At 40.8% G+C, this 27,190-nt stretch overlaps 1 protein-coding gene and 1 long non-coding RNA gene across 2 annotated transcripts in view; one reads left to right on the top strand and one right to left on the bottom strand.

The window, feature by feature from the left end:
* Nucleotides 1–27,190, top strand: part of COL6A5 (collagen type VI alpha 5 chain) — an 83,535-nt gene that overhangs the window by 38,673 nt on the left and 17,672 nt on the right. Inside the window, exons 23-36 of the mRNA XM_029940830.1 lie at nt 632–694; nt 2,238–2,300; nt 3,721–3,771; nt 3,902–3,937; nt 5,454–5,516; nt 6,544–6,606; nt 8,948–8,983; nt 9,100–9,136; nt 12,288–12,299; nt 14,314–14,798; nt 17,801–17,894; nt 18,437–19,096; nt 22,004–22,094; nt 24,254–24,462. Of these exons, the coding sequence (XP_029796690.1) occupies nt 632–694; nt 2,238–2,300; nt 3,721–3,771; nt 3,902–3,937; nt 5,454–5,516; nt 6,544–6,606; nt 8,948–8,983; nt 9,100–9,136; nt 12,288–12,299; nt 14,314–14,798; nt 17,801–17,894; nt 18,437–19,096; nt 22,004–22,094; nt 24,254–24,462 (1,963 nt within the window). The remainder of the gene's footprint in view (nt 1–631; nt 695–2,237; nt 2,301–3,720; nt 3,772–3,901; nt 3,938–5,453; nt 5,517–6,543; nt 6,607–8,947; nt 8,984–9,099; nt 9,137–12,287; nt 12,300–14,313; nt 14,799–17,800; nt 17,895–18,436; nt 19,097–22,003; nt 22,095–24,253; nt 24,463–27,190) is intronic.
* On the bottom strand, nt 8,921–12,780 carry LOC115292846. The gene is made up of 2 exons (XR_003909169.1): nt 12,707–12,780; nt 8,921–9,273 (listed from the first exon to the last, which is right to left on the bottom strand). It is a non-coding gene; the product is annotated as an uncharacterized LOC115292846 (long non-coding RNA).

The following is a 27,190-nucleotide window of genomic DNA, read 5'->3' as shown; positions in this document are numbered from 1 at the left end:
ACTCTACAAAGATCCCTCACCACCCAACCTGATTTGATTCCTCAGTTCACCTCTGAATCTGTTTGGTCCCTGGGTTTCTGACCATAAGTAACAAAGAGTCGGGATGGTGAGGGCTTCCGATGGAAAATGTTCTGATTCTGCTCAGTTCTTCAGCTCCGAGAGCGAGAAGTCAGAAGGAACACCTGTGTTCAGCTCGTTATCGCGCTGGCATGTTTGTGGAGTGCACTTGTGCCCACTTTCAGATGGGACTGAAGCACATTCTGTTTTGGATGCACGTGGTGCAATCCTCATGAGTGGCAGTGCCTTGTTCTCACAGAATCAGTACCTTCCAACCAATTTGCCGCATGTAGAAATAACATACATCATGTCAAGAGCACCTTTTCTGGTTCTCACAAAGGCCCCGGACGGGCTCGTGGTGTCCCAGCAGATGAAGACTTGTGGCCTTCTAACCAGGACTCTCACCTGAGCACCCCACTTTCGGCACAGATGTCTCTTCCCTGGGTGGCTGGGTCTCTTGTTAAGCAGGCATCAAGGAGCTGTTGGAAATGACATGAAGAAAAGCAAGACTCATCTAATGGGCTTTCCAAGAATTGCTGCAACACCAACATACATGTCTCCTGTTTTTGTACAGGGCTCTTTTGGGCCGATGGGAGCTAAAGGGAACATTGGAAATCCCGGACCTTCAGGGAAAAAAGTAAGTGTCATCTCCTACAGATTTCAAATACTGAGAAAAAAGTACTTCCCTTCTTGTCCTGATTTCCATGTTAATTCTTCACATGAGCCAGGCACCATCAACCACCCACCTGCTTTCCGCTGATACATTCTTTTGCTTCCATTGGGCAAAGAATTTCTAAATGCTTATCTCTTCCGGACACTGCCCTGTGTAATGAGGAGAGAAGCTGTGATCTCAGCCGTTGTGAAACCACTCTGCAAACGGTCTTCGTGTCCCCAGCTTCCTGCAGGCATGGATGTGTGCAGGAGGCAGAGTCCAGAAGGAGGGGGCGGGTGTGTCCAGATCAAATCTGCTGGTGCATACAGTTCTCCAATTCACCCTGCTGTCCCTGAAGTGGCTCGGTTGGAGACTGTCAGACGGCAGACTGTTGACCTCTTGAGAATCCCACTCGCTGCTAAAAACCTTTGAGCAGTGTCCTCCTCCATGGCCAGCTTCCTGGGACTGGCAACTGTGCTGTCACACGAGGGCGCAGGGAAGGGGGCGCTTGCTGTCACCATCTTGCAAGTCTTGGTATTTGAGGATGGGACCTATGCTTTCTTTCTACATCGAGCCCCACAAATCATGCAGCCAGTCTTCATTTCCCTGGAGCTCTTAGGAAAACCTCTGGATTTTAAAGGAGCTTAGAAGACCCTCTGACCCCGTTTAATTCTGAGGCTTCAGAGCTCTTTTCCCTCCCACATGCCTGCTCCAGGCTTCTCAACAATGCCTTCCCTCTACCCCACCATTCTCACGCCTCCTGTGATCCTTCCTGCTTACACAGCTCTGCCCTCAAGTGTCGCACCCCTGCTCCTGTGCTTTAGGCACCCCCCTCCCCAGCCCAACCAAATCTAATTTAGTTATTTATTTAAAATTTTTTTAAATGTTTATTTATTTTTGAGAGAGAGGGAGCGTGAGTCAGGGAAGGGCAGAGAGAGAGGGAGACACAGAATCCAAAGCAGGCTTCAGGCTCCGAGCTGTCACCACAGAGCCTGACAATGGGCTCAAACTCACGGTTCGTGAGATTATGACCTGAGCTGATGTCTGATGCTTCACCAAGCCACCCAGGTGCCCCTTATCAAACCCAATTCAGATTCCCCTCCCCTTCACTGGAGTAGCATCCTGAGTTTATAATCTTCTGTCTAATTATCTCTCTTTCCAATAAGACTTTTTGGTGCAGTAGGACCACGTCTATCATATTCAGCAGTTCATTTTGCAGGATGATAAATACTTGGATGGGCAGACACATCAGCCAATGAATCAACTTTCCCTGGGGTAAATTTTCCACCCTTTGCCTTCCCTTTCAGTCCTTCCAGAACACCAGGAAAGCAGTGCTTGTGCCCAGCCTTGGGCTGTGCTGATGTTTGCTGCTCACCTTTGGGAAGATCATTACTGGTTTCCTACACCCCATGCCATGGCTGAGCACTGAACCCCCACAGAGAACCTTGAGATTTCCCATCTCAACCTCCTCTAGTGGGAGTCAGTTTGGATTTTACTGACCTGAAGCTCTTTTTGTCTCACTTACCAGGGGGAAAGTGGAATTCTTGGAGTTCCAGGACCAGTGGGACCACCTGGACAGCGAGGAAAGCAGGTATGAGCTTTTAGGACCTTTATCTTTTTGCAGCTCCAAGTGCTTAGTTCCGAGGGCAAGGTAAGGGGACTGGGGCCCTCAGCCTAAGTACCTGGAGTGTTGAAGGTATTTTAGGACCTTCTAGGAAGATGCAGGGGTATTTCTCCCATCCCCTGGCAACTCTTGTTCTAGAGCTGTCTGTTCAAACAAGGGAGAACAGCAGGAGGGAAAGGGGGCATGCAGAGAGGCTACTGGGTCACATTTCAGTATTTTCACAACCAGTATGGCCATATCGATAGATGTCCATTGAAAAACAGCACTACCCATTTCTCTCCCTGTTGCAAAACTCGAGGGCAGCAACAAGAGGGGGGCAGATCCAAGACATGAGCCACCTGTTCTAGTGGCTCTGGCTGTACCAAGGCCTCTGTGCATGGTGCAGCCAATGTAGGAACGATTTTTCATTTCTTTTCAAAAATAATGTTTATTATAAATGGTTATGTATGTGTATTGTAGCAAATTTACCAAGCTTAGAAGATGAGAAGGGGGGAAGAAAAATTACCTATAATCTCACTATTTTGAAATATTTATTATTTACATCCTGGAGATACCAAAATAATGACTCTGTTTTTCTCTTTTAAGAGTGTATCATGAGCACATTTTCATATTGCTACATTTCCCCCTAAACATTATTTTTAATAGCTTCAGAATAGTCTGAATGTATGTACCTTAATTAATTTGACCAATCCCTTGTGGTTGAATACTTAATTTGTTTTTATTTTTTTACTGTCATAAATAGCACAGCAATGAGCATTCTGGTATCTAACTGGACTTTTAGACAAAACATAATTTCTGTGTAGAAGTTTCAAGAAGTAGCATAACTGGTTCAGAAAACATGTACCTGTTTTGCAAAGTGCCCTTAGGAGTATTCAGTGATCTATGCACCCAGGCGTTACACAGGGAGATGCTTACGTCAGGACATCCACACCAACAGTGGGTATTGTCACTTTCTTTTTTCATCTATACCAATTTCATTAACAAGAAATAGTTTCTCATTACTATTTCAAATTGCATTTCTTTGGTTACTAGTGAAGATGACATTTTTTCCATTTGTCTGTCAGCCATTTAGAAGTCTTTGGGGAATTCCTCACCCATGTCTTTTGAATCAGATCCTAATTTTCCAGGCAAGTAATTGCCACTGACTCCATTCGTCTTGACTGAGCATCCCTCTGCCTCCTGCAATGTTTGCAGAGTGGAGCTGGCCAAAGTACCAAGGCACATCCACCAAGTGAGGAAAAGCCAACAATGTGCATGTCCTCAGAGTTCAAGGTCACTGATAAGGGCCCCTCTACATGGAAGTGGCCAGTGCTTCTCTCCTGACACCAGTATAGAGTGCAAGTAAGTTTCACTGTTGAGAAATTAAAACGAACTGGTATGTCCACAGGGAGATTATGGCATCCCAGGCTATGGTCAAATGGGACGAAAAGGAGTAAAGGTAAATATAGAAAATTATTTCTTTAATTATTTCTTTAATTTATGAAACAAACCTAAATAATAGAAGAAGAAACCATCATGCTCCAGAAGAGGTATGTTGATTTATTTATGTTCTCTGCTGCAAATTGTAGGGCCCAAGAGGATTCCCTGGAGATATGGGGCAAAAGGTACTGTGCACATTTCCTTTTGAAATTACCATGATCTTAACTTTTCCTTGAGAATTGAGGTTAAAAAAAAAAAAAGGAAGCAAGGCAGTTGTTTTTCTAGGACTTCATGAAGAAAGGACCATACTTTTTTTTTTTTTTTAATGTTTATCAATTTTTAAGAGAGACACAGTGCAAGTAGTGGAGGGGCAGAGAGAGAGGGAGACACAGAATCCGAAGCAGGCTCCAGGCTCCGAGCTGTCAGCACACCTAACCGACTGAGCCACCCAGGCATCCCAGAAAGGACCATACTTAACTACTATAAATGAATCTTTAAGTTGGAAAAGACAGTCCTGTCCTTTGCTGCCTGATGGTGCTGGTCTTGAAACTCTACCTTTAGATCTCCTCCCCGGCTTACTGCTCTTGTCCTCTGGCTTTCTCGCCTTGGTAATCTCATTCAGAACTCGGCTTCAGCTGCTGCTGTTTGTCCTTTATTATTGTGGCCTTCACTTCCCCTTCCTGTTGGAAGATGACAACATTCTCCTCATTGATCTCCATGACCACCTTCTTACTGCTTCGGTTAGTCCCAAGCACTGCTGTCAACTTGAAGTTTTCCACAGTGTAACCTAGTTATGTTCCTCTCCTTAGCAAACAGGTTCCAGAATTCCTCATGGCCTACCAGATTGAAAAACCCATCTCCATGCTCTCCATCAGACATAACCTTTATATTTCAGTCAGAGTAGCTCCTATTATATCTGTTTTTATACACTGGAAATCTGTAATAAAATTCCCCATCCCCTCTTTTTAAAGCGTCCTGTCCAGAAGAGTGTCTTCCAATGCTTGGTACCCAAATTAAAATGCAAAATAATGATTTTAAATAATTGAATGTCTAAGCAAATCAAATCAACTACAGGAAAACAGCCAATTTTTGAATCTTTTTAAAAGTGCTTTTAATTGCTGAATTACCAGAAGAGATTCTTTCCTTAGGTAAAGAATGGTGCAAAAAGGAACTGTCAGGACAAGCATTCTCAATATAAAAAACCAATTTTCTAATTTACTGATAAAGGAAGAAAATTAGCATATTTCAATTTAGGGATAAATGTGAAATTAGGATTTTTAAAGTAAATAGGTGCTAAAATTCATTTCCCACCAAGGTCAGAGTAAATTTTTTTTTTTACCTTCAGTTTTTTCAGAATTGATTTATGAATTTAGGAAGTAATTAATTGTTTAGTGTTTTCTATGGTTAATGCTCCATATGTTTTTCCTGATTTTCAAAGATTCTTTCTTTAGATATTTTTAGTAACTGATTGAGTAGCCATTGCATTGATAGTTATATAAAAAATTTGTATTAGAAAACTAAGAATAGTTTGGGGAATATTAAAGTGTATCAATGACTTTGTTCCAAGTGACAGAAGATGACATTTAATGTTTAATGCATAGTATAATCATAAGATCAGTTAGGTTTTAGATTAAGAGAATTATTTCTTTTATATCATAGCAAATATTTTAATACCATGATTTCTTATATTTGAATCTTTAGGGTGATGTTGGTGATCCCGGACTTCCTGGGGGTCCTGGACACAAAGGATTTAAGGGATTACCAGTAAGTGGCCCATAATTCCAGAAATAATAAACGTTTCTTTGAAAGACTTTGGCTTTTATGTATAATAATAAATGTGGATTATTGATCTAACCCAAGAGCATCTGAAATGCCACTTTCTGGCTCTGTGACCTTCACCACACCTTTTCAGGGTCTCTGTTTCTCTAACATGAGACTTGAACTTGACACCAAAGGTCACTTTCAGCTCTAAAATTCTGTGGTTTCATGAATCAGAACTATTTTAAAGACTTACAGATTGATAGTTAACTGTTCCAAGAAATGTCAGTGCCTTCCAGTACTTTCTAAGGCAATATTAACCCTGAGTGGGAATGAAGCTGAAATCTTCCCACTGCGTCTCTGAGGGTTTTCTGACAATTCCACTACTCATAACCGAGGTCATCTAGGGTATTCATTTTAAGGAAGGCTGTTGATATCTTCTAATTAGCAAAGTGTAGAGTAGTGTTACAACTTTTAAAAAAACAAAATGCTGAGACAAGCATCCTTTCATTTTGAAGTTTGAGTGTAATATCAGTGGTCATTATCTGCATGAAAGAGATGCAGTTCAACAGATATTTTCCATCTGGCTGGATAAATTTCATTAGCATCCATATCTATCACCTTGAAGTATGGGAATGACACAGCCCACCCGTGTCCTCTTATGTATGTGGAGAATTATTTTTTGTATTTGATCCTCTGCAGATGGGAGGTTTTTAATTAGGTATCTGTGTGCTCTAGTGTATATAAATATAAATATATATATATATATATATTTAGCACCAATCCTAGTTTATGTCATTTAGATTTAAATGCATATCCAGTGTCAGAGAAATGTATGTCACTAAACGGAGAGGCTCAGAGGGAAATGGATACTTACCAATGGTTAAGGATGGCTATTAATAAGTAAGGAATTTACTTACATTCATAGTTGCTTGCTTTAAAAAAATTTTTTTTTAATTATAAAGTCTCATTAAATCTTAGGTACTCTCCATGCATAAACAGTGTGGAAACTAAAGCATATTCCTATCTGCAGCTCACTGTAGGCTTGAAAGGAGAAGAGGGACCTCCGGGACCCCCAGGCCCTCCCGGACGGAGAGTAAGTACCCCCATGAGAGACAAGTAGCCTGTGCTGCTTTCTAGATAGTCATTGGAAGGAGTACAGAATTTGAATTCAGAGCACTGGATCCAACTACAAATTTTTCTTCTTGCTGGCTCTGTGCCCTTGAGCTAGTCCTCTGGTCTCTCAGTTTACCTTTAAAATGAGGATGACATATCCTGTCCTACCACCTTAGAAGGTAGCCATGAAGATCGGATATTTAAATGTGAGCACTCTTTGTGAACGATAAATTTCAATGCAAATACTAGCTGTTACTGCTATTTTTTTTTTTACTGAAGTTTATAAAAATAAGGATGGGATAAGCTTCATAAAGGTGTCTTGGCAAAGTTCTGTCATGCGAGACAAGTTAATAGGATTTCCCAAGTCACTGTTGCCTTCTCCTCTTCAAAACGTAGACTCTAGAGAGATTTGGAACTATAACTGCAGGCTTCCACTAGCTTCCACTGGCAGAGAACAATCACTTCTGGAAGCATTCCCAGGCAGAGTTAGGCACATCCCCCACTGACGAACACCCATATCTCTATTTTAGTGCTTCTCATGTTATCATAGTGATTTATTTCCACATCTCTCCCCTGATGAGCACAGTCAGGTAAGAACTAGATGTTGCCAGCACCTGGGTTTGTGTCACAGGCACAGGAAGCATTGCTCATGGAGTGGAGAAACTGCTTATCTTATCTTGTTTTGTGAATTCTAAGTGTTCTGAGACTACCTGGAGGAGGAGTTCTTTAACTTGGGACCTTATAGAGAAAACAGAAGTATGGATGTTTTGTGGATGACAATAGACTGAGAGTCGGCTAGCTGGAAGGACACTCTGATGCATCTTTGTTTCTTTCACATTAAGGAACTGGCGTATATTCGTAGTCATGTGGGTGGGAATCCAGTCTCTGAGTCATACTGATCGGGTCTGGATTTATCTCCGTTCCAGATTTTGGAGCTCTCATGTGGGGATCGTGCATCTTCCTGCCTTGTGCTTGGCCCCGGCAGTCCACTAGAGTGTGGTTTTGCTGTCCTGGGGCTGCTGGTCCCTAGAGTGTGGCTTCTCTAGCTTGGGTCTGCCAGAATCAGATCAACTTCTGTGTCTTGGGCTCTCAGTCCTCAGCCTCTGCTTAAGAACTTGCTCCAAGCTCTTCTCCAACTCAGTTCTTTAGGACAGACGCTCTTCTGCTCTGATCCTCTGTAAGAGGTGGGCTTGCCTACATGCTTTATTAGCCAGAAACTGTTCCTCTCTCTGTTTCAATGGCTGCATTCTTTTCTGTCTTCTGCCATAACATAAAAGGAAGGATGTGCCTCTGCATCTCCTAGTGAGATAGTTCATTTCCTGATTCTGGTCAGAAGAACCTGTGCTCTCAGTGGGCAGAATTATGGATGCCACAGCATCTCCAGGTACCACCAGCAGCACACAATGGGCCACCTCAGCATTCAGCAGACAGTTAACAGTTTATTGGATGGATGGATGGATGGATGGATGGATGGATGGAGAGATGACCCAGTTGTCATTTAGGACAGGGGTTCCTACACTGACCTCCCTGGTTGAGCTTCTGAAGCCAGTGAACATGTATGATTGTGAGCCTATAATAGCCTTTTCTGGAACCAGCACACTAGCATTCACCAGTTGCCCAAAGAGACCCATGTGCATTAAACATGTTAACTGCTGCCAAGGAGAAGCCTGATCCTGATAAAAGGAATAAGGGGAAAAGAGAAAAGCTCAAGCTGTCAAAAAAGCACTACCTCTTTTAGGAAGCCTCCTTGATTCATTTCACCCAATTATGCGTACTTCTCTGTTTATAGCCTCTCAACATTTATGAGCTCCCTGTGCATGCTCTTCTTTTGTATAATGCCCATTTTGCTACATAATTATCTCTGGCTCTTTCACACATTGTGTGCTACTGCCTGCATTTTAAACTCCTCGAATTGTAATACATTTGTACCTCTACATTCTCAGTAAATTCCTCTCCTTGTGGCACATCTTGGGAAGTCTGTTGTTTACATTTCAAGTTTCTTATGAGAAGTACCTTCTAAGTGTCATATCCTGAGTGCAAACATCTTTAAGAAATACTTTAGTTTCTTATTACCTAGAAAGATAATTCATTTCACTCTGGGCAGACATTGGCTTAACTGATCTCACATTGAAACAAAGAAGTTTACACTTCTTTGGTTTAAGTGGGGGAAATAGCATTGTAATCTGTCTGTTCAGGAATACTTTAATCACTCTCTGCCAGCTGTGCTTTTTAAGAATGTGCTTTTTTTTTGTTTTGTCTTGTTTTGTCTCTAAAGACTCCAATTCACAAACCGATAACTTGCTCTGGTTTTATTTTCCTAGGGCATGAAAGGCATGGCGGGGAAGCCAACATATTCTGTATGTATCTCCTTATTCACAAACGAAAACCCAACCAGTCCACTGGCAAAGAAGCATGGCCTCTCGGGGGCTGCTGTGCTCACATTTCTGTTCTCTTTCTCTTTTTTTCTTTACAGCAATGTGATCTGATCCACTTCGTGCGGGACCATAGCCGTGAGTATCCGTGTGTCGTAGGACAAGGGCACTGGTGACTGGCGGGAGCGCTTAGACGAGGGTGGTGTGGGGACGCAGAATCATCAGGCTGAATCCACTGGGGGCACGTGTCCTCTGCAGCTGGCTTGTCTTGAGTACTTGCAGAAGAACAGCGCATATCAAAGGTGGGATGGAGAGGGATATAAGTAAAAGATTCACCAAGTGTGGTTCATACAGGAGAGAAAGCATGCTTATGAGAAGCAGTTGGCAACCAGCTCAAAAGTTGTCAGAATCAGCTCACACTAAAACAACAATACTGTACAAAGGTCTGCGAGGGTGTTAAACAGACCAGCATGGAGATTTGCGGTTAGGTGGTTAGTTACTTACATCTCGTTAGGGGGGGGTCATGAACCTAGTTGTGGAGAAGTGACGGGGAGCAGAGAATAGTGTCAGCAGAGGAATAAAGCAGGAGTCAACAATAGAGACTGTCTTTGGTCAGGAGGAAGGGCAAATGAGGTAGATGACACACAGTGATCTCATTTCTGAACATTTATCCCAAGGAAATAAAGAAAAGAAAGAAAAAGTTATAGGCAAATATGGTTGTTGAAACATTATTCATTAGAACAAAAATGAACATACCTTTAGACTGTTTGAACTTGGAGAATAATTAGTTTATGGTGCATCATCTTCTGATCAAATACTAAGCAGATATGGGTTTTTTTTTTAAAGATTCAGAATATGAATAATATTGTCATTAAAAAGCAGAAAAGTAAGGTGGATCCTCATTATTTTAAATATAGCTAAGTATATACATAGCAACAAGTTCTAGAAGAAAAGGAGAAAAATGTAATAATTTACTGAGTTAGAGTGGTAGAATTTTAGGTGACTTGTCTTTTTTCATGCTTCCATTGTGGCTTATAATGATGCTTGTACAATCTCAATCAGAAGAATGTAAGATGGGAAAATTGGAGAGACTTTACTGAAGGACACTGGATAAAAACATAGTCATTGCAAGTGTGGGGTAAGAAAAGAACAAGAACAAAACCAAGTTTAAGATAAGCATAAGGCCAGAGCAGGAGAAGTTTAGTAGCACTGTAGATGAGATTGTGAAGAGAAATCCACTGGTAGGAAACTATGATGGCCTCAAACATTTTAGAGACAGGAACATGTTGTGTGGGCCATAAATAAAATGATCTACAGACAGCTAATGAAGTGGGCTGTAATAAAGGTGTGAGGATCAAGAGAAGAGGCTGGGAGGTTGAAGTTACTCACACACTTGTGGTCCTTAAGGTCACATGGATGGGTTGAGGTTCTAAGGATGGGAAATGACAGAGAAAGAAACAGAACCCCAAGGGATGAATCAGAAAGACATCTTAGTAAAGCAAGTGGGGCCAGAGGATGGAAAATGGCATTGCAGAGATGAGAAAGTCCCGCAAGTGTGGGCCACTTGAAAAGTGAGAACAAACCAGTGGACAGAAGATTCAAAGGGAGGGACCTGGGTGACAGATGTTGTTTGAGAAGCAGAAAGGCTCTCCATCACCCTGAGGGAGTAAGAGCCAGGGCCAAGGGCTCCAGGGGGAGAACAAAGGGAGAGCCACTGTGGGGGAGGGGAGTTCTCAGGAAAATCAAGATAGCTTTCCGGGAAGAATAGAGGAGGAAGCAGTGGGGGAGGTGAGTACTGGCCCAGGGATCTGAAGACAGTTTTCCAACACTGAATGAAAGGAGTTAGACAGGAAATTAGGGGGTGGAGGGAGAGTGTGGGTTCTGTAACCAGACAGGGTGCTGATCGGTAAGTGTGGAACTCCGGAGTTCAAAACTGAGATGGCCTTTGGGTAACAGGTGTTTAGAGCTAATTCAGAGGGCCTCACTCCATAAGTGACATCATGGAGGCCTTCAGGGTTGGTCGGACTCCTGGTCTACCATTTGATCTTCTGTCCTACAGCACCGGGATGAGGCACGGGTCCGGAGCTGATCCCTGGGACCCTACCCCCAGAGTAAAATAAGAGCTCCAGGGGGCTGATGGGAATGTGGAGTGGGTGTAGTTGCAAATAAAATAGGAGGGCCCAAATGATGAGAATTTTGGAGGGAGGGGCATAAGTAAAGAAAACTTTTAGGAAAAATAAACATATTAAAAGAGATCAAGTAGTTTTCCCCAAATCAAGCAAGGTTTTCTACACTCACACCTGGTTAGGTGTGGCTCTTTCCAGAGCCTGTGTTCCTAGTCTCACAACTGGGTTGGAGGTTGACAAATGGAAGTGCTCAGTCAGGAAAAGGGGACCTGTTTCAGGCCTTGAGATGTAGAGGAGACTGTGGGTTCTGAGACCTGTCTGCATCCCAGCAGCCATAGGATTAAGACAATCAAATGGTGTTAATGGGGTCGATGTGAGAGAGCAGCTCTGTGGGACAGCAGGGTGGAAGGCTAGCCACTTACCAGTGCTAATAAAATCTTTTATTATACCAGAGTGACTCATTTGCTTCTTAAGAATTGAGAAAAATGAGCAAGGACATGGTCTGGCCACTGCTTTCTAAATATTTCTCAAGATTTCCAACATTTCCCTCTGATTGGTCTCATGCTTACAGAGTAAATCACTTAGAAAAACCAGCTGCTCTTTTGCTCAGGAGAAACCCTTAGGGCCTCTCCCTCCTCCCTGTAGATATGGAGACACTCAAACATGGGAACTGAATTTTTTTAACAGAGACCAAGTTTATTTGGAAATCCCCATATTTCTGCAGGAAGAGAGAGGTTCCCAGGGTGTTCATCTGGGAAGAAAATAAGCCCTCATATTTAGGCCGTGCCTTGCTGAATGACTCTCAAGGCTGTAAGAAGAGAGGCAAAACAAATTGAATTTGAGCTATCTTGCCATTTAATCAGAGGCTCATCTATTCTGCCTCTCAGACAAGTGATCAGTGTTTCAGATTTCAACCAAGATTCTGCTGAAGTCGCCTGGCCGTGGCTCACAAGGAGAAAAGGTCAGGAAGGTTCATCCATTAATTGAATTCTGTGTACAGGTTCCTCAGTCCTCCGACCTTAGCTTCCTGTTATTTAGGAATTAGCCTCATTTGCAGTTAGAGTCAAACAAAATATTAAAGTTTGCTGAAATTTTGTTTTGGGGGATTATTTTTATGTGTGTGCCAAAAATGTAACCTACTCTTCTCTCTCTCTTTTTTATAGCTTGTTGGGAAGGTGAGTATTTTTACCATACTGTGTTTCTTGCTGAGTAATTAATTGCATTCTGACAAGACCAATTTGAAAAAAACTGTTAGCCCCAGCAGGGAAAGACTTCTTCCTTCTATGCCTGACACTTTTATTTTTTGATTATGGCTGTAATTGTCAATATCATGTTTCTACCAGATTGGGAAATGGTGACACCCAGCTCCCAGCCCTTTCACACTATTGTGCTTTCTAGGTCCTGTCTCAGTTCACAATTCAGTTTCTTCACAGAGTAGGCCTGTGTTGCTGGGGAATTCAGGGACAGGGCTCTGCATGACCACATTTTAATTGCTCTGTCGCTGACCCAGTGATCACTGGCTTCTTGGACGGACAATGTTTCCTTTCCTTTCTCTGACCCACATGCACATCTTTTATCTTACCAATGGCGCATTACTTGTACACCTGACCTTGCTGTGGATGGTCTTTCTGGAATTAGGACCTCACTGGGTGTTGCTTGGCAACCTTAGATCCCTTGGACTCCATTGCCACTGAAGTTCCTTTTGTCAGTGTCAAGAGCTCCTGGTCTTCTAGAAGCCAACTGAAGTAGCCTCACAGGAACTTATCCCAAAAGTTTGAGCTTATCCTGAAATTTGACATGATTCACCTTAATTCTGGGAAAAACAAAACCAAAAACCCTTTATATATGTAAGTGCCCAGTAAAATTTCAGGGATTTGAAAATCCCTGCTGAGCCCTAGGAAAAGGAGAGACTAAAAATAAATAGAAATTGGTTCTTCTTTCTGGGAAAATCTGTGACAGTAGGTCAGTCTTGAAGATGCTGGCCTACCACTCCTTTAATAATTTTTAGTATTAGGGTGAAGAAAGGAAGGCTAAGGCTACTTAATTTCTCATATTTTATTGTTCATTATTGGCTTTGATATTTTTTCTTCACAGTAAAATTCCTTAATTCAAAACACATCTCTGAATCAACCCTAGCTCCTTTTCAATTGCTGAGAACACTGGATTGGGATGTGGGATTATTGGAGTCTAATGCGCTTGGAGAGTTAGCCAGGTTCAGGATAGAAGAACAGTCTATGTAGATGAGGGTATTCATTTTTTAAATAATTCCTATTTCTCTTCCCGTGGTCTGACTTTAATAGCACTTTGAAAAGTTAGGTTTTATATGTAGGGCAGATACCCTGTGAGATTCTTTAAGTTCAGTCATCATAAAATTATTAGCACTGAATTGGAAATTGCGAAGAGCCCCCTTTGCATAACAGCTCATGGTAAGCCTGCCGTGGTCCTGCTGTTCACTGCCTCTGGCCACCCTTCCTTTCATTCAAAAGCTAGCTTCTGGGAGGTTCAGAGGTCCCCTCTCTTGGGAAAGAGCCTCTATGCTCATGAAAAATAACAGTCAGTCTGTACTTTTCCATGTAGCAATTCTCCCCAGGACAGATGCCGTAAGGGCAGTCTTGAATTCGGTTCATCTTTACACGCATTTCACAGTGTCTGTCACCCTGCATGCTACTCAATGAATATTTGTTGCATCAGTGGATGAAAATCTTCCAAGCGACGAGCATTATTGATAGATAGTTTCTGAAGATTTTTGAAGACTGTAAGCTTTCAAAACCTTCAATAAGCCATCATATCCTTTTATTCATTTTTTAAAAAATTTGCTTACAGTAAAATTCATTTTTGTCTGTGAGTTTAGTTTTAACACCTGCCTAGATTCATGTAACCACCACCACAATCCAGATACAGAACTGTTCCATTAGCCTAGATACTCGCTTTCAATTCTTTTTAACTAGCAGACTGAGTGAGGGCTGAGAGGTCTGAGTGTTTTACCACCGAATATGACTGCTAGGGATTTATATAACACCTTCACACTAACAGAGTATTACTTGTGCGGACCTATAGTTCCAGAACTGCAGACAACATCTCTATCTCCCTAGACCTAGGTGGGAAACAGCTTCAACCCTGAGGTAAAGAGAATGGGAGGGGCTTTTGAGCAGCAAGATAGCATCATACTTCTGCCTTTCATGTTTGCAGCAAAGTGTCCAGTGTACCCAACAGAGCTGGTATTTGCCCTGGACCAGTCCTATGGTGTCACAGAGCAGAGATTTAATGAAATGAGGAACATCATCGCATCCATCATCCAAGATCTTAAGATCAAGGAAAGTAACTGCCTTGTGGGAGCAAGAGTTGTTGTAGTTTCCTATGACTCTGGCATCAGCTACCTCATCCGTGGGTCTGATTACCGTAACAAGAAACAACTCCTCCAGCTTCTTTCCCAAATAAAATATCAGCTCCCCACGGAAGCCCAAAACATTGGCAGTGCGATGAGTTTTGTGGCCCGGAACGTTTTCAAGCGGACCTATCCAGGACCCAATGTGAGGAAAGTTGCTGTGTTTTTCAGCAACAGCCAACCAACCAGTCGGTCATCCATCATGACAGCCACCATGGAGTTTAATGCCCTAGATATCAGTCCGGCAGTCTTTGCCCTCAATGAAAGGACTTTCGTTGAGGCTTTTGAGGTAAGACCTTCCACCAGCAACTTCTTTGTTTAACTTAGCGGTGCTAGTAAGATGGGAATAGTGGGGAGCAGGGAGAAATACATGGTTTCTTGACCCCCTCTGCAGTTTTCACGACTGTATTGTTGCCAGGGTCCATGAAATCCAATGTCTACTAATAGCACTAGTCAGTAATAAAAGTAGCCACATGTGCTCAGTTCCAGCTGTGCACCAGGCTCTGGCCCTAGAGCTTTACATACATATTCACACATTCTTACAACCCTCTGAAGCGAATGCAGTTTTTGCCTCTTATTTAAAAATGAAGAAACAGGGGCACCTGGATGGCTTAGTCATTTGAATGTCGGACCTCCGCTCAGGTCCTGATGTCACATTTTGCCAGCTCAAGCCCTGAGTCAGGCTCTCTGCTGTCAGCATGGAGCCCACTTTGGATCCTCTGTCCCTCTCTCTCTCTGCCCCTCCCCCACTCACTCTCACTGTCTCTCTCAAAATAAATATACTTTAAAAAACTAAATAAAAATGAGGAAACAGGCCCAGAGGGTTTGAGTGACTTCTCCAATTTTGTACAGGTACTAAATGGCTAAATCAAACTTTGAACTAAGGTCTGTCTCATAGAAGGGGCCATGAATATGGTGCTCTACCAGCAGATTAGGTGTTTCTCATATCTGTCATCTCCTCGCTGAATCTCATTGGATAGCTGGTCTTAATTTATGATGGATGAAGCTTAGGGGATCTTTGAACCCGAAATAAGGAAATGTCATCTAAAATATTTAATGTATATGAACATTTTTCCCAGGAGAGGCTCTGTTTTGTGGGAATCTATGTTTCTTTCTCTCCCACCCTAAATGAAGAATTTTTCCATCTACTGTTCTTTTTTTTTTCTGTTTCTTTAGAGAGAGATCTTAAGTGGGGGAGTGGGGCAGAGGGAGAGAGAGAGAATTTCAAGAAGGCTCTTTGCCCAGCTTGACCCCACAACCCTGAGATCATGACCTGAGCTAAAATCAAGAGTCAGACGTTCAACTGACTGAGACACCCAGGCACCCTCTGCCCTACTATTTTTAATTATATTCAGATTATCCATGGACTATGTGCTCCTGGACCTGGGTGAAGCTGTCATGTCATCCAGGAGTTTATAAATGTTTATATATATGCACAAATACATATATTTCTACTGTGAAAAGAAAAAAGAAGCCCTCTATAACATGAAGAAAATAAATCTGCTCATGAAACATCCAAGAAGTTTTTGGGACTAGGAGACAGGGAGAGTCATAATAGAAACTGACAAAAAGGTTTATAGGAAGTCAGAGTTTTTGTCTATAAAAATAATTACCTCCCAACATACTAGATAATGTGTTTGTTATATTATGGTATATGTCCCCCTTCCACTAGACTGTAAGGTAGAGATTTTATCTGATTTGTTCATTTCTATATCCCCAGCACCTAGGACACCACCTATAACATTATAGGCATCCAATAAATATTTATTGAATGAATAAATGAATGCATGAATGAATGAAGAGCATATGATTTATTTCTGTGAATAACTTCCTTGATTTACCAAGGTAGCATTTAGTCTTTATATGGGAAGACAAAGTAAAATACAATATAATACCCAAAGCATTCAATTTTATAAAAAATAGGAATGTGGGGCACCTGGGTGGCTCAGTCAGTTAAGGGTCCGAATTCAGCTCAGGTCATGATCTCACAGTTTATGAGTTTGAGCCCTGCATCAGGCCCTGTGCTGACAGCTCAGAGCTTGGAGCCTGTTTTGGATTCTGTGTCCTCCTCGCTCTCTGCCCCTCTCCCACTAGCACACCATCTCTCTCTGTGTCTCAAAAATGAATAAACATTAAAAAATATTATAAAAAATAGGAATATGGTAAATATTTTCTGACTGTAAGGCTGGAATAATTATACATATTTTTAAATGCTCACTCAACACTTTACAGAAAAATAGGCTGTGGCTTTTCTAAATCCTTTACTTTCCCAAGGGAGAAGGGGAAAAAGCATGAATACAGTATCCTTATGGATTGAGAAATACATTCATCACCACCTGGGAATGATTGATTTCTTTCATCGTTGTAAAACTATCTGCCTTCCATGGTGCCTCATACAGAGAAAATGCCCCATAAATACTTACTGACTCACGAAACAAATGAGTGAGTGAATTAAAGAATGAATGAATGCTATATATCGTCCATTTCAGTAATTATTAAAGCAATAAAATCAATCAAGAGACAGACAAAATCAGGCCATGTACTACCAAGGATTTTGAGGAGACTTAGTGTGTTCTGTCTACAATCTTTCAAAATAAACTTTTCAGTTAGAGTTTGTGGTTGAGGAAGTCCTCATCTGAAATAATGTACTTGACATCTGAAAGATGCACCTTCTTCTAAACAGTGTGATTGGGGTGGAATAGTTGGGATCACTACTTAAAGAGGCCAAGGAAACTTGTACGTAAATACAATTTCTGCAGGAACCAATTTCAGAAACTGACTTGTGGTACATAATCAGCTGGTACATAATCAGAAGCATATAGGGGTGTCTGGCTGGCCTAGTCAGTAGAGTGTGTGACTCTTGATCTTGGGGTTGTGAGTTCAAGCCCCAGTTGGGTACTTAAAATCTTAAAAAAAAAATCATGTAAAAATTCAGTGAAGAATGGCAGGATTGGAAATAAGTGTGAGATTTTAATACTTTCCCCAGTAGGTGAATTGAATGGTTATCTTGTGGTAGTTTTCTCATCATAAAATAAAATGCTGATACCTGTCCTATATACTTCTTTGTGTTGTTTAGAATAAAAGGGTGATGGTGTGTGTGTGTGTGTGTGTGTGTGTGTGAGAGAGAGAGAGAGAGAGAGAGAGAGAGAGAACATGTACTGAACTATAATGCAAGATAATGGTGGTTCATTAGGGGTTTTTCAAACTAATCCTTACAGTGAGTGCACAATGGCTTCCTGATAATGTTTAAAGAAAATGAGCAAATAAATATATACTTCTTTTTCATTATAGTTTGACAACACCGGAACATTTCAGGTGATCCCACTTTTTCCAAATGGGGAATATGAGACATTAGAAAAACTTCAGGAATGTACAATTTGCTACGGTAAGACCCATGAGAAGAATTTGTTGTGGTGAAACAAATGCTTTCTGAGCGAGTTATTAAATCTGGCTTTATCAGACATTTCTAGTTTTGATCGTAGATTATAAATTTCCCAATCTTTCAACACCATCCCTCAGAGTTTTAATCTTCATAATATTTAGAGCTTCCACAGAATGTGAAAATTGGTTTAGAATATTATCCCAAATGACGTGGCTTTCCTTGGGGACAGTTTGTTAGTTTGTGTCAAAAATCTCTAAAATATTGAAAATATTTTCTAAATGAATTTAGATATGACTTAAAGACTTCAAACCTGCATGCTACCTATGTCCGCTTTCAAAAAATCCTTCCCAAATTGTCTGCTAGTGGCCACAGAAATTTTGGGACATTGAAAATTCCTCATTAATTTAGATAATGTAAAATTAAAGAGGTATTGATCAGATTATTAATTCTTGGTAATCTGTTACTGAATCACTTGAAGAAGATCTCAAACAACAGTGTCTTATTCAGACATTGAACCATTGATAAATCTATCTATGTCTTTCCAGATAAATGTTTTCCAGATAATTGCATCAGAGAGATTGTTTTACCTGAAAATTCATACATGGATGTAGCCTTCCTCTTAGACAATTCTCGGACTATAACAAGTGATGAGTTTAAGGCTGTGAAAACCTTGGTGAGCTCTATAATTGACAACTTTGACATTGCATCAGAACCTACCATCTCAAACTTTGGTGATAGGATTGCCTTGCTGAGCTATTCTCCTTGGGATAGTTCTAGGAGAAGGAAGGGTGTGGTAGTAACAGAGTTTGAATTTATAACTTATAACAACCAAGTCCTAATGAAGAGGCACATCCAGACTTCCCTCCAACAGTTAAAAGGAGATGCCACCATTGGCCAAACCCTACTATGGACCATGGAGAATCTCTTCAGACGAACACCCAACTTGAGAAAACACAAGGTCATCTTTGTGATCTCAGCTGGAGAATATCGTGAGAGAAAGGATTTCTTAAAGAGAGTGGCTCTGAGGGCCAAGTGTCAAGGCTATGTCATATTTGTGATCTCCCTGGGCTCCGCGCAGAAGGATGACATAGAGGAGTTAGCCAGCTACCCACTTGAACACCATCTGATACAGCTTGGGAGAATTCATAAACCAGATCTGAATTATGTTACGAAGTTTTTAAAGCCATTTATTTACTTGGTCAGACGTAAGTCATTATTTTGTTTTTTTTCTTTGTTTTAATAAATTAGTGTTCGTTAATAGCAGTGGTAGCCTAACACATCTTTGAATCTAGAGCCAACCCAAATCCACAGATTAGATGGTGAGATGGAGATAGAGATGGCACATATCATGGTCATGTACTGTTCTTACCTTGGTCGTAATGTGGTGAGATTTTTTCCTGATAGAATGTCTTTTACATTAGATCTCAGGACTAGAAAGCACAGGGTGATTGGAGGTCTCCAGAGCCACATTTGTTCAACCTGAAGAACTTTTAGCAGCTCTTTGATGAATATTTACATAAAAGTTTTCCCTACTGCTCTTGGTTTATTTTCTTTTTTTTTTTTTTAGTTTATTTGTGTATTTTGAGAAAGAGAGAGAGAGAGAGAGAATGCATGAGCAGAGGAGGGGTAGAGAGAGAAGGCCAGAGAGAATCCCAGGCAGGCTCTGCACTGTCAGTTCCAGGCTTGAATTGATGAACTCCCAGTTCATGAGCTGAAACCAAGAGTCAGAAGCTTAACTGACTTAGCTACCGGGGTATCTGGGCACACCTGGTTTGGCATGCCCTGGAGACCTGAATGGAGGTTAAAGATGGCATAGTTCTGTGCTGTTCCCGAAGAGTCTAAGCATACAAATCACATAGGAATCTTGTTAACATGAAAGTCCTGGTTCCATATATATAGAGTGGAGCCTGAGATTCTTCATTTCTAACAGTCAGTGCTTCTGGGACAAGTATGACATTGTGAGTAGGAAGGCTCTAGGCCAATGCACTACAAAATGTCACCCATTGGATGGGTGCTAGTCCATAAACTGATCTGCAAGAGAGGAACACAGAAATTGAGAATAAACATCTAGAAACTTACAGCAACATGACATTGCCGCAGCATACATGCACATGAGCAGTGTAGTCTGTCTCCTATAACAAGATAGAAACCGCAAGTATCAGCCTGCAATGGATGAGAAATAAAAATACCTTCCCCACAAATGGTTTGAGAAATACTCTTCCTGGAGCAGTAGTTCTCACCTGGGGATGATGATGTCCCCCAAACATTTGGAAATGTCTGGGGATACTTCTTTTCTTTAGGCCACAGCTGAGGGAAGGGATACTGGTATCTAGCGTGTAAAGACCAGGGAGGCTGCTAAACATCCTACAGTGACCCAGGATACCACCCCCTGTTCTGTAAAGCAAAAGATGGTCCGGCCCAAACTGTCAATAGCACTGAAATTGAGAAGCCCTGTCTCTGAGGCATCCCATAGAATCGGGGCTGAACCTATTCTTTCTGAGACTCTACCAGGTTTAGACGTTGGTTCTACTGGACCCAACCTCACTTCCCTTGAACTCCAAAGTTGCCCTGATATTCAAGGAATCTCCAACAGTACCATTGTGACAGTATCTTGAGAATCCACTCTTCATTGCAGAGAGAGCTCCACTTTTCTGCTGTGACTCATATTTGATTGAATAATCCAACAACTTTCCTCTTGGGAATATCATGGTATTTCTTTAACTCTAAATGCCTTCAATTGTACGATATTCCATTATATTATGTAAAAAGAAAGAGAAAGTGCTCCCAATTAACTCTTGGTACCAACTTGCCTATTAGAGTTTTATATTTTGTAGTAGTTAAAAGAGTTCAAATATTGGATATATTATCAGATATCACTCTTGTGCATGCATCAAAAGGGAATATATATAAAATAGACTGGTGAAGGCATTCCTAAAATGTTTTCATATTCAATATGGGATTACTGTGAGCTATTTCTTGACTCAGGTTCACTGACACTGACACTGTCTTGCTCAATGCAATATTGTTCTTTATGTCATCAAGATTGATGAGGACACAGCACTTTTAAAAGACTCTATAAAATAATTAAAGCTGGACTTGGTGGACACTTAAGTGAGGCTTTACAATTGTTAGAGCTAGCTTATTTTTGATTTCTGCCTGCCCAATGTTGCTAAATATATTCAATTCATCGCCTTCCCATAACCACTTCGTTTGTAGGAGTTAAAAGACTCCTCTACTAATACTACTGGGAATTTTTTCTAAACTACTGACCCTTATTCTACAAGTTTTGGTGCTGACCTGTTTGGTGTTCCCACATGCACAGTAAATAACCACCTGTATCAGAGTTTCTGCCTCACTAAAAGCAGCTGTCAAATGTAATTGATTAGAAAACACAGTGTCATTTCAGAGAAAGGGGAAACAATGCTCCTTTTAGAACTAGAGAAGCACAATTGTTATGAAACCATAAATATTCTGAAATGTTTTCATGAATTGTGGCTCATTCAGTAGCCAAAAAATAGTTTAACTAAAAACTATTTTCTTGAATGAAGGGAAAAAATGATATGCTTCTTAATATTCCATAGCTTATAGAAAAGCAATGGCAAGGCGATAATGGGGCATTAGATTAGATTACTGATTATTTAGATCAGTAAGCTAAAGTTTTTTCTTGGATTATTTTCCTCCTAGGAAATCCATGTCAATGGGTGCAGAAGCACAGAAATAGCATCATGTAATAAAATGCTACCTTTTCTATGTTTGATCAGTTAGCATATGTCTGAGTGAAAAAGCTTGACAGTCAGAATAGAATTTACCTTAGATTCTGTTAGCCTGACATGTGGAAATCACGTGTCTCTGCATAACAGTTAACCCTTAAATGAACAACTCAAGGAGGGTTGTTTCCATGAGCCTAGTCATTTTTTGGCTGCAAAACCCTCTAACATCACATTTTGAATGCTCATTTCTAGTTGCTACTATTTTCTGTGTGCCCCCCAGCTAAGTTTTGCTGAAATACTTTAGTGACATTTATTCCTTCAAGGAAATTCCTGTTGGATTCTTTTTCCTTAGCAAACAATTTCTGATTTCAATATCTAACTGTAACTTTGCCCTCTTGATAGGAGAATTCAACAGGTACCCACCACCAATGCTTGAGAGCACCTGCAGGCTCATTGGTCCAGAAGGACAGGGTAATCAACATCGTGATTTCCTGTGAGTTGAGAGTTCTTATATTTACAAGTGACTGTTAATTGACTCATGGGTTGTAACTGGCTGGTGGCAGGTTATTCGGTTGAGGAAGCTAATAAGGTCTCTGAAGTAAAGGTTTCATGTATTCCATTTTCTGTAGCAGAAGTTACATAGCAAGTAGGCTTTCTGGATTGATGTGTCTATAACATCCTCATGGGCTTTATTACAAATTTGCCTTTCAATTCATGGTCTCCTGAGAAATTCCCACAGTGAAATGTTCCCCAGAATAGAGCCCACAATTTAGACTCAACTGCCTCGACCTCACTTCTCATCTCTCCACACCATCAGCACTGAGTTCTGGCCACATTGGACTCTTGTCTGCCTTGTGTGAACGGTTGCTTCACCCTCCCGCGTTTCTGGTCACACCACCTAGAACTCTGTTGCTGCCAGTGAAATCTTACCCATCAACCATGGCCCTGACTGAAGCTGTCTCCTCTTTGAAGCCCATTTTTACTTCCAAAGTCCTTACTTTCTCGTACCATCTTATACCTCCGTGGAGGCACTTATTACAGTTCATCCCAATGTCGTGTCTCACTGAAGTCTGGGGTTGCATATGATTCATTGTTTAATACCCCAAAAGACAGCGTAAAAGACCCCACGCACATGTAAGTATTTTTTCTTAAAACTGTATCCTAAATAACAATATAAATAATTAGTCTGAATGGATCTAGAACCTCAAACAGAATGAGTAGCCCTTTCGGTTTTTCTGTACTTCTCTCTTTATTTCCCCAAGGTTTGATCCCTGACCGTAGCCTTGCAAAAGCCTAGATTTAAGCCCATAATTACTCCTCCCTCTCAGGCTGCAATTAAGCAAAGAGCTTCTCAGAACAGGTAAGGTCTCTTATGCATATCCAGAAGCAAAATGGCAAGATGAAGCGTCCTCAAAACTCATGGCGAGTACATATTCCTATAATGTCAGATTGTGTTTACTTGGCACTTTAGCAAGGAAGTGCCCAGCAGCCAACACCTGAAGAACAATAAGGCATTGGTGTCATGTGAAGCAGTATTTCCCTACATTGGATAAGTGATAGATTCACTTAAAGGCAAATACATTCTTACAGAACTGCTGACAAAATATTATAATGTGATTCAAACGTGTAAACCGAAATCTAGTGGCAAATACTACATTTACAGTTCTTGTGCCACAGTCAGAAAATGAATCCGCATCCTCTTCAAGAAAACTCAGGAAAACACAAATTTAAAACACTAATTCAAGATTATGGATGATCCTGCTTTGCGAAAATAGAATTCCTGAACAGTAAAAAAATCTAGCACATATTGGTAAACAAATGTAAAATACGAAGCGTGTTGTGGATCCGCTTTCAGCTTGTCTCCTCTGTTGCACGAGGTCCTGATTCCTCACCGGTTGTCCTCACCTGTATTATTGCAGAATTGTGCATATTGCGTGTCCTGATATCATCGGGCTTTAACTTGGGATGAACGTATTATTTGTGTGTCGCATCTGACTTTTTCCCCTTTCCTCATTAACTCTCAACAGTTAAAGTAATAATACTCCTGGGTGCCAATACTAGTAGCAAACACAGATGTGAACATGGACATTGAAATTATGTAGAGGTGCCTAAATAGAATCAAAGTAAAAATCAACTTGTATTGAATATGTTCTCTGTCATCATCTAAATAAAAACACAGCATTCTCAACTTACAGAGAACTCTTATATTCCTAAGAATAAAAATGTAGATAACATTTTAATGTCAGTGAGGTAAGTTTTATAGAGTCTTATTCTTCTAAGAGCAGTTTTTGGTAAATTACTATTTTCTATATTTTCTGTGGGGATTGATACCAATATGAGGGATTATACGGTGGTTGCAAATAACCTATGATCGAGTTTCTTGTCATTTATCTAAAACTCTATGGCAAATCAGACTCAGTTTATTTCAAAGTAATGGTTATTAGGCAATAAGCAGATGGGGCACATTTTATTTATCAGCTTATGCTTTAAAAAAATTAAAATTTTAATAATTGTATTGAAATGAATTTAGAGTTTTACCAGTTGGATTTCTTTTAAGAAATTATTAAGTGATATATCACATTGTTAGGAAATCTTATTTGCATTCCCCAAAGCTGTGGAGATTCACCTAAAACTTTCCATTTTATCTGCTAGACTTACTCCTGAGCCACATGAGATTCCTTCAGGAGAGAACAGCTTCATTGCCCAGGAATTAAGTGACGGGAAGGATTCATCCTTTGTGTTGGAGGACAGTGGAAGTAACCACTTGGTTTACATCCCAAGCCACATACTGATGCCACAAGAATTAATGATTAAATATGAAAAAGGTCAGGATTCTGAAGAAATTGCAAGCTTTATATCTGGTAAGGAAACGAAAAGTGATGACGCACGTTTTTAAATAACGGGGTCCTCATCTTTTAACACTAACAGAGAATCCAGTAAAATTAAGGGTGTTCCCCAAAGCAACTTTTTTCAAGTTTAACATAGTAGCTACAACTACTGCATTTATTGAAAATGAGGATTGGAGTGGCAACAGGCAGCACTGAGGAGATCACTGATAAAAGCTCTAAGGAATGTCCCTGGTAGCTTCACCAAACTTTAGATTTCTGTAGCCTCCACAGCTTAGCAGGTTAGTATGATGTAGAAGGAAACAGGACAGAGAACATTGGAGCAAAGGAAGGACTAAAATCACCTTAAAAGCTGGCCAAACCAGTGCCTCGGACGTTGTGATTGCATGAGAAGGTATGTTATTTTGGAGGTACTTGGAAATGGCAGAGCACAAACTTTCCTTTTCTACACAACTGAATGGGAAAGCAGGAATGCTGTGTCTTCTGGCAGGTTTAATAGTTTCAAACAAATCAGGTACATAGGACTTCTGTCTGTGTTTTCATTAACAAGGGTGACATTCTAAACAGGCCTCAACCATTTCAGCTGTGCACTTACAGGCTTCCAAAATGCTTATTTGGCCAGAATGCTCACATTTCGAGCATTATGTCCTAAGTATCATGTATGTTGTTAGACTACACAAATTTAATAGAAAAAGAGGCCAATCTCATGCCAGTTATTCCTAAGCATGCATCGTACTCATTCTCAGTAATTTCCTTGGTTGAATCGTCCCCCTATTTATGAAATAGAAATATTTGAACTTTATTGTTAAAACAACTGCACTTTCCTTTTTGAAGCTAGAATTAAGAATAAAAAAGTCAATCACTAGTTGAAACATAAGACTTAAAAAAAACGGTAGTGCAGTAAAACTAAATGTACGTAGTACTGTGGCATCAAGACATTCAACTGTGTCTACTTTTAAACGGTTTTTATTATCATATAGACATAGCTTCAGCAAGAGAATAGAATACTTATTTTTAATGGATATAGTTAATTTTCAGTGTGCATTTCAATGATACAGTACAGGAATTTATTATCGCTTGGTTTAAAAAGAAGAAAGGAAAAAAAATAAGTGGTTTGACAAGGTTAGAATACCAAACTGTCAATTGTGATTGTTTTATCAGAGGTAAGTATTTTAAAGTCTAGGAACTCAGAAATGTGAATCTTTTCAGCAAAAGACAGATATAACTGGATATTTAAGAAAAAAAGAAAAAGAAGCTAATCTTTGTTGCCATTTTTTAAAATGTTTATTTATTTTTGAGAAAGAGGCAGAACACCAGTGAGGGAGAGGCAGAGAGAGAGAGAGACAGACCGACAGATAGAATCCAAAGCAACCTCTAGGCTTCTAGCTGTCAGCACAGAGTCCGGCATGAGGCTTGAACCCATGAACTATGAGATTCTGACCTGAGCCAAAGTTGGACACCTCACAACTAAGTCACCCAGGTGCCCCTGTTGCCATTTTTAGTAACCGTTGTTCAGTAATATTAGAAAGACTTTTCATTTGGTTTTCCAGATGTTGGAGAGCCGAGATTCTTGGAGCTAGTGGAAGGTCCATTTCGGCTGAACAAACAATTGGACATGGCTCTAGTAGGAAAAAATGTAGATTGTTAGCTGCCCCTCCCCACTTTATTTCTCTTGGAGTGGGTTGAAGTGTATTGGGAGTTCCGTGAAGGATTTTGTCATGTGTGGTGCCTGCAAACAGTGTGAGTGTCAGACCTAAGGATAAAATACATTTTTTAGCCTTTAAAATAAATCTGAGTTTCAGATTATAATTGTTGTCTAGGGACTTTGCGCTATTTCTTTTTTATCCTCCCTCCCTCCCTTCCTTCCTTCTTTCCTTCCCTCCTGTTCTTTCCTTCCCTTTCCTTCCATCTCTTTCCTCCCTCCCTCCCTCTCTTTTTCTCATCATCTTTAGCCAGTTGTGAAAACCTGCTGAGAACTTTGTATGTAATGTGCTGTCCTTGGAAAGTACATAGTGGTTCAGATACTGTATTCAGTTGCTAGGAGATGAGCTTTGATGAGTTTCAGATGTATGGCACAAAGAAAAGGTTGATAACTTGCATAAGCACCTCCATATGCCGTGCTTGTTACTCATTTGTAATGTGATACTGGTGGCTGATTGCTGATCTTTCTGCCCTTGAACTGAGAGTCCTGGGGGAAAGTCAGGAATCTGAACCGTTTAAGAAATGTACAGTTTCCGGAATCCCATGTGCTGGTGGTGAGTTGTGTATCTTTCACTGGAAGCACAATCACTGTCTCTTTACCTGTGTCCCTCCCTTTGCTTCTTACTATCTGCTCTGATTTCCAAGTTTGTCTTCAATTCCATCATCTTTCCTGGTCCTTGATAGCAGCTAAAGGACAGTCTGTATCAGAATCACCTGGAAGTCCTTCATAAGCACAGACTGCTAAGCCCTCCTCAGAACTACTGCTTTACGTTTAGGGGTTTGAGTGGAGAAGAAAATCTGTGGGCTTTAAAAACACTGGTGAGTTTTGTATGTCCTCCAGTTTGAGATCCACTATCCCAGGGATAGTGTGGTCGCTAAACCAGCAGTACCAGCAACCCCTGAGAACATGTGAGAAATGCAGCTTCTCAGCATTCATCCCAGACCCACCGAGTCAGAAACTGGGGCTGCGGCACAGCAGTCAGCATTTTCACAAGCAGCACAGGACCCTTACACAAGTTATGTCTTCAGAACCACTGCTCAC

The sequence above is a fragment of the Suricata suricatta genome, chromosome 5 (genome assembly GCF_006229205.1).
Source record: "Suricata suricatta isolate VVHF042 chromosome 5, meerkat_22Aug2017_6uvM2_HiC, whole genome shotgun sequence".
NCBI classification, from domain to species: Eukaryota; Metazoa; Chordata; class Mammalia; order Carnivora; family Herpestidae; genus Suricata; species Suricata suricatta.
Note: the sequence above shows the minus strand (reverse complement) of the source record. Positions and strands in the feature narration are given on the sequence as shown.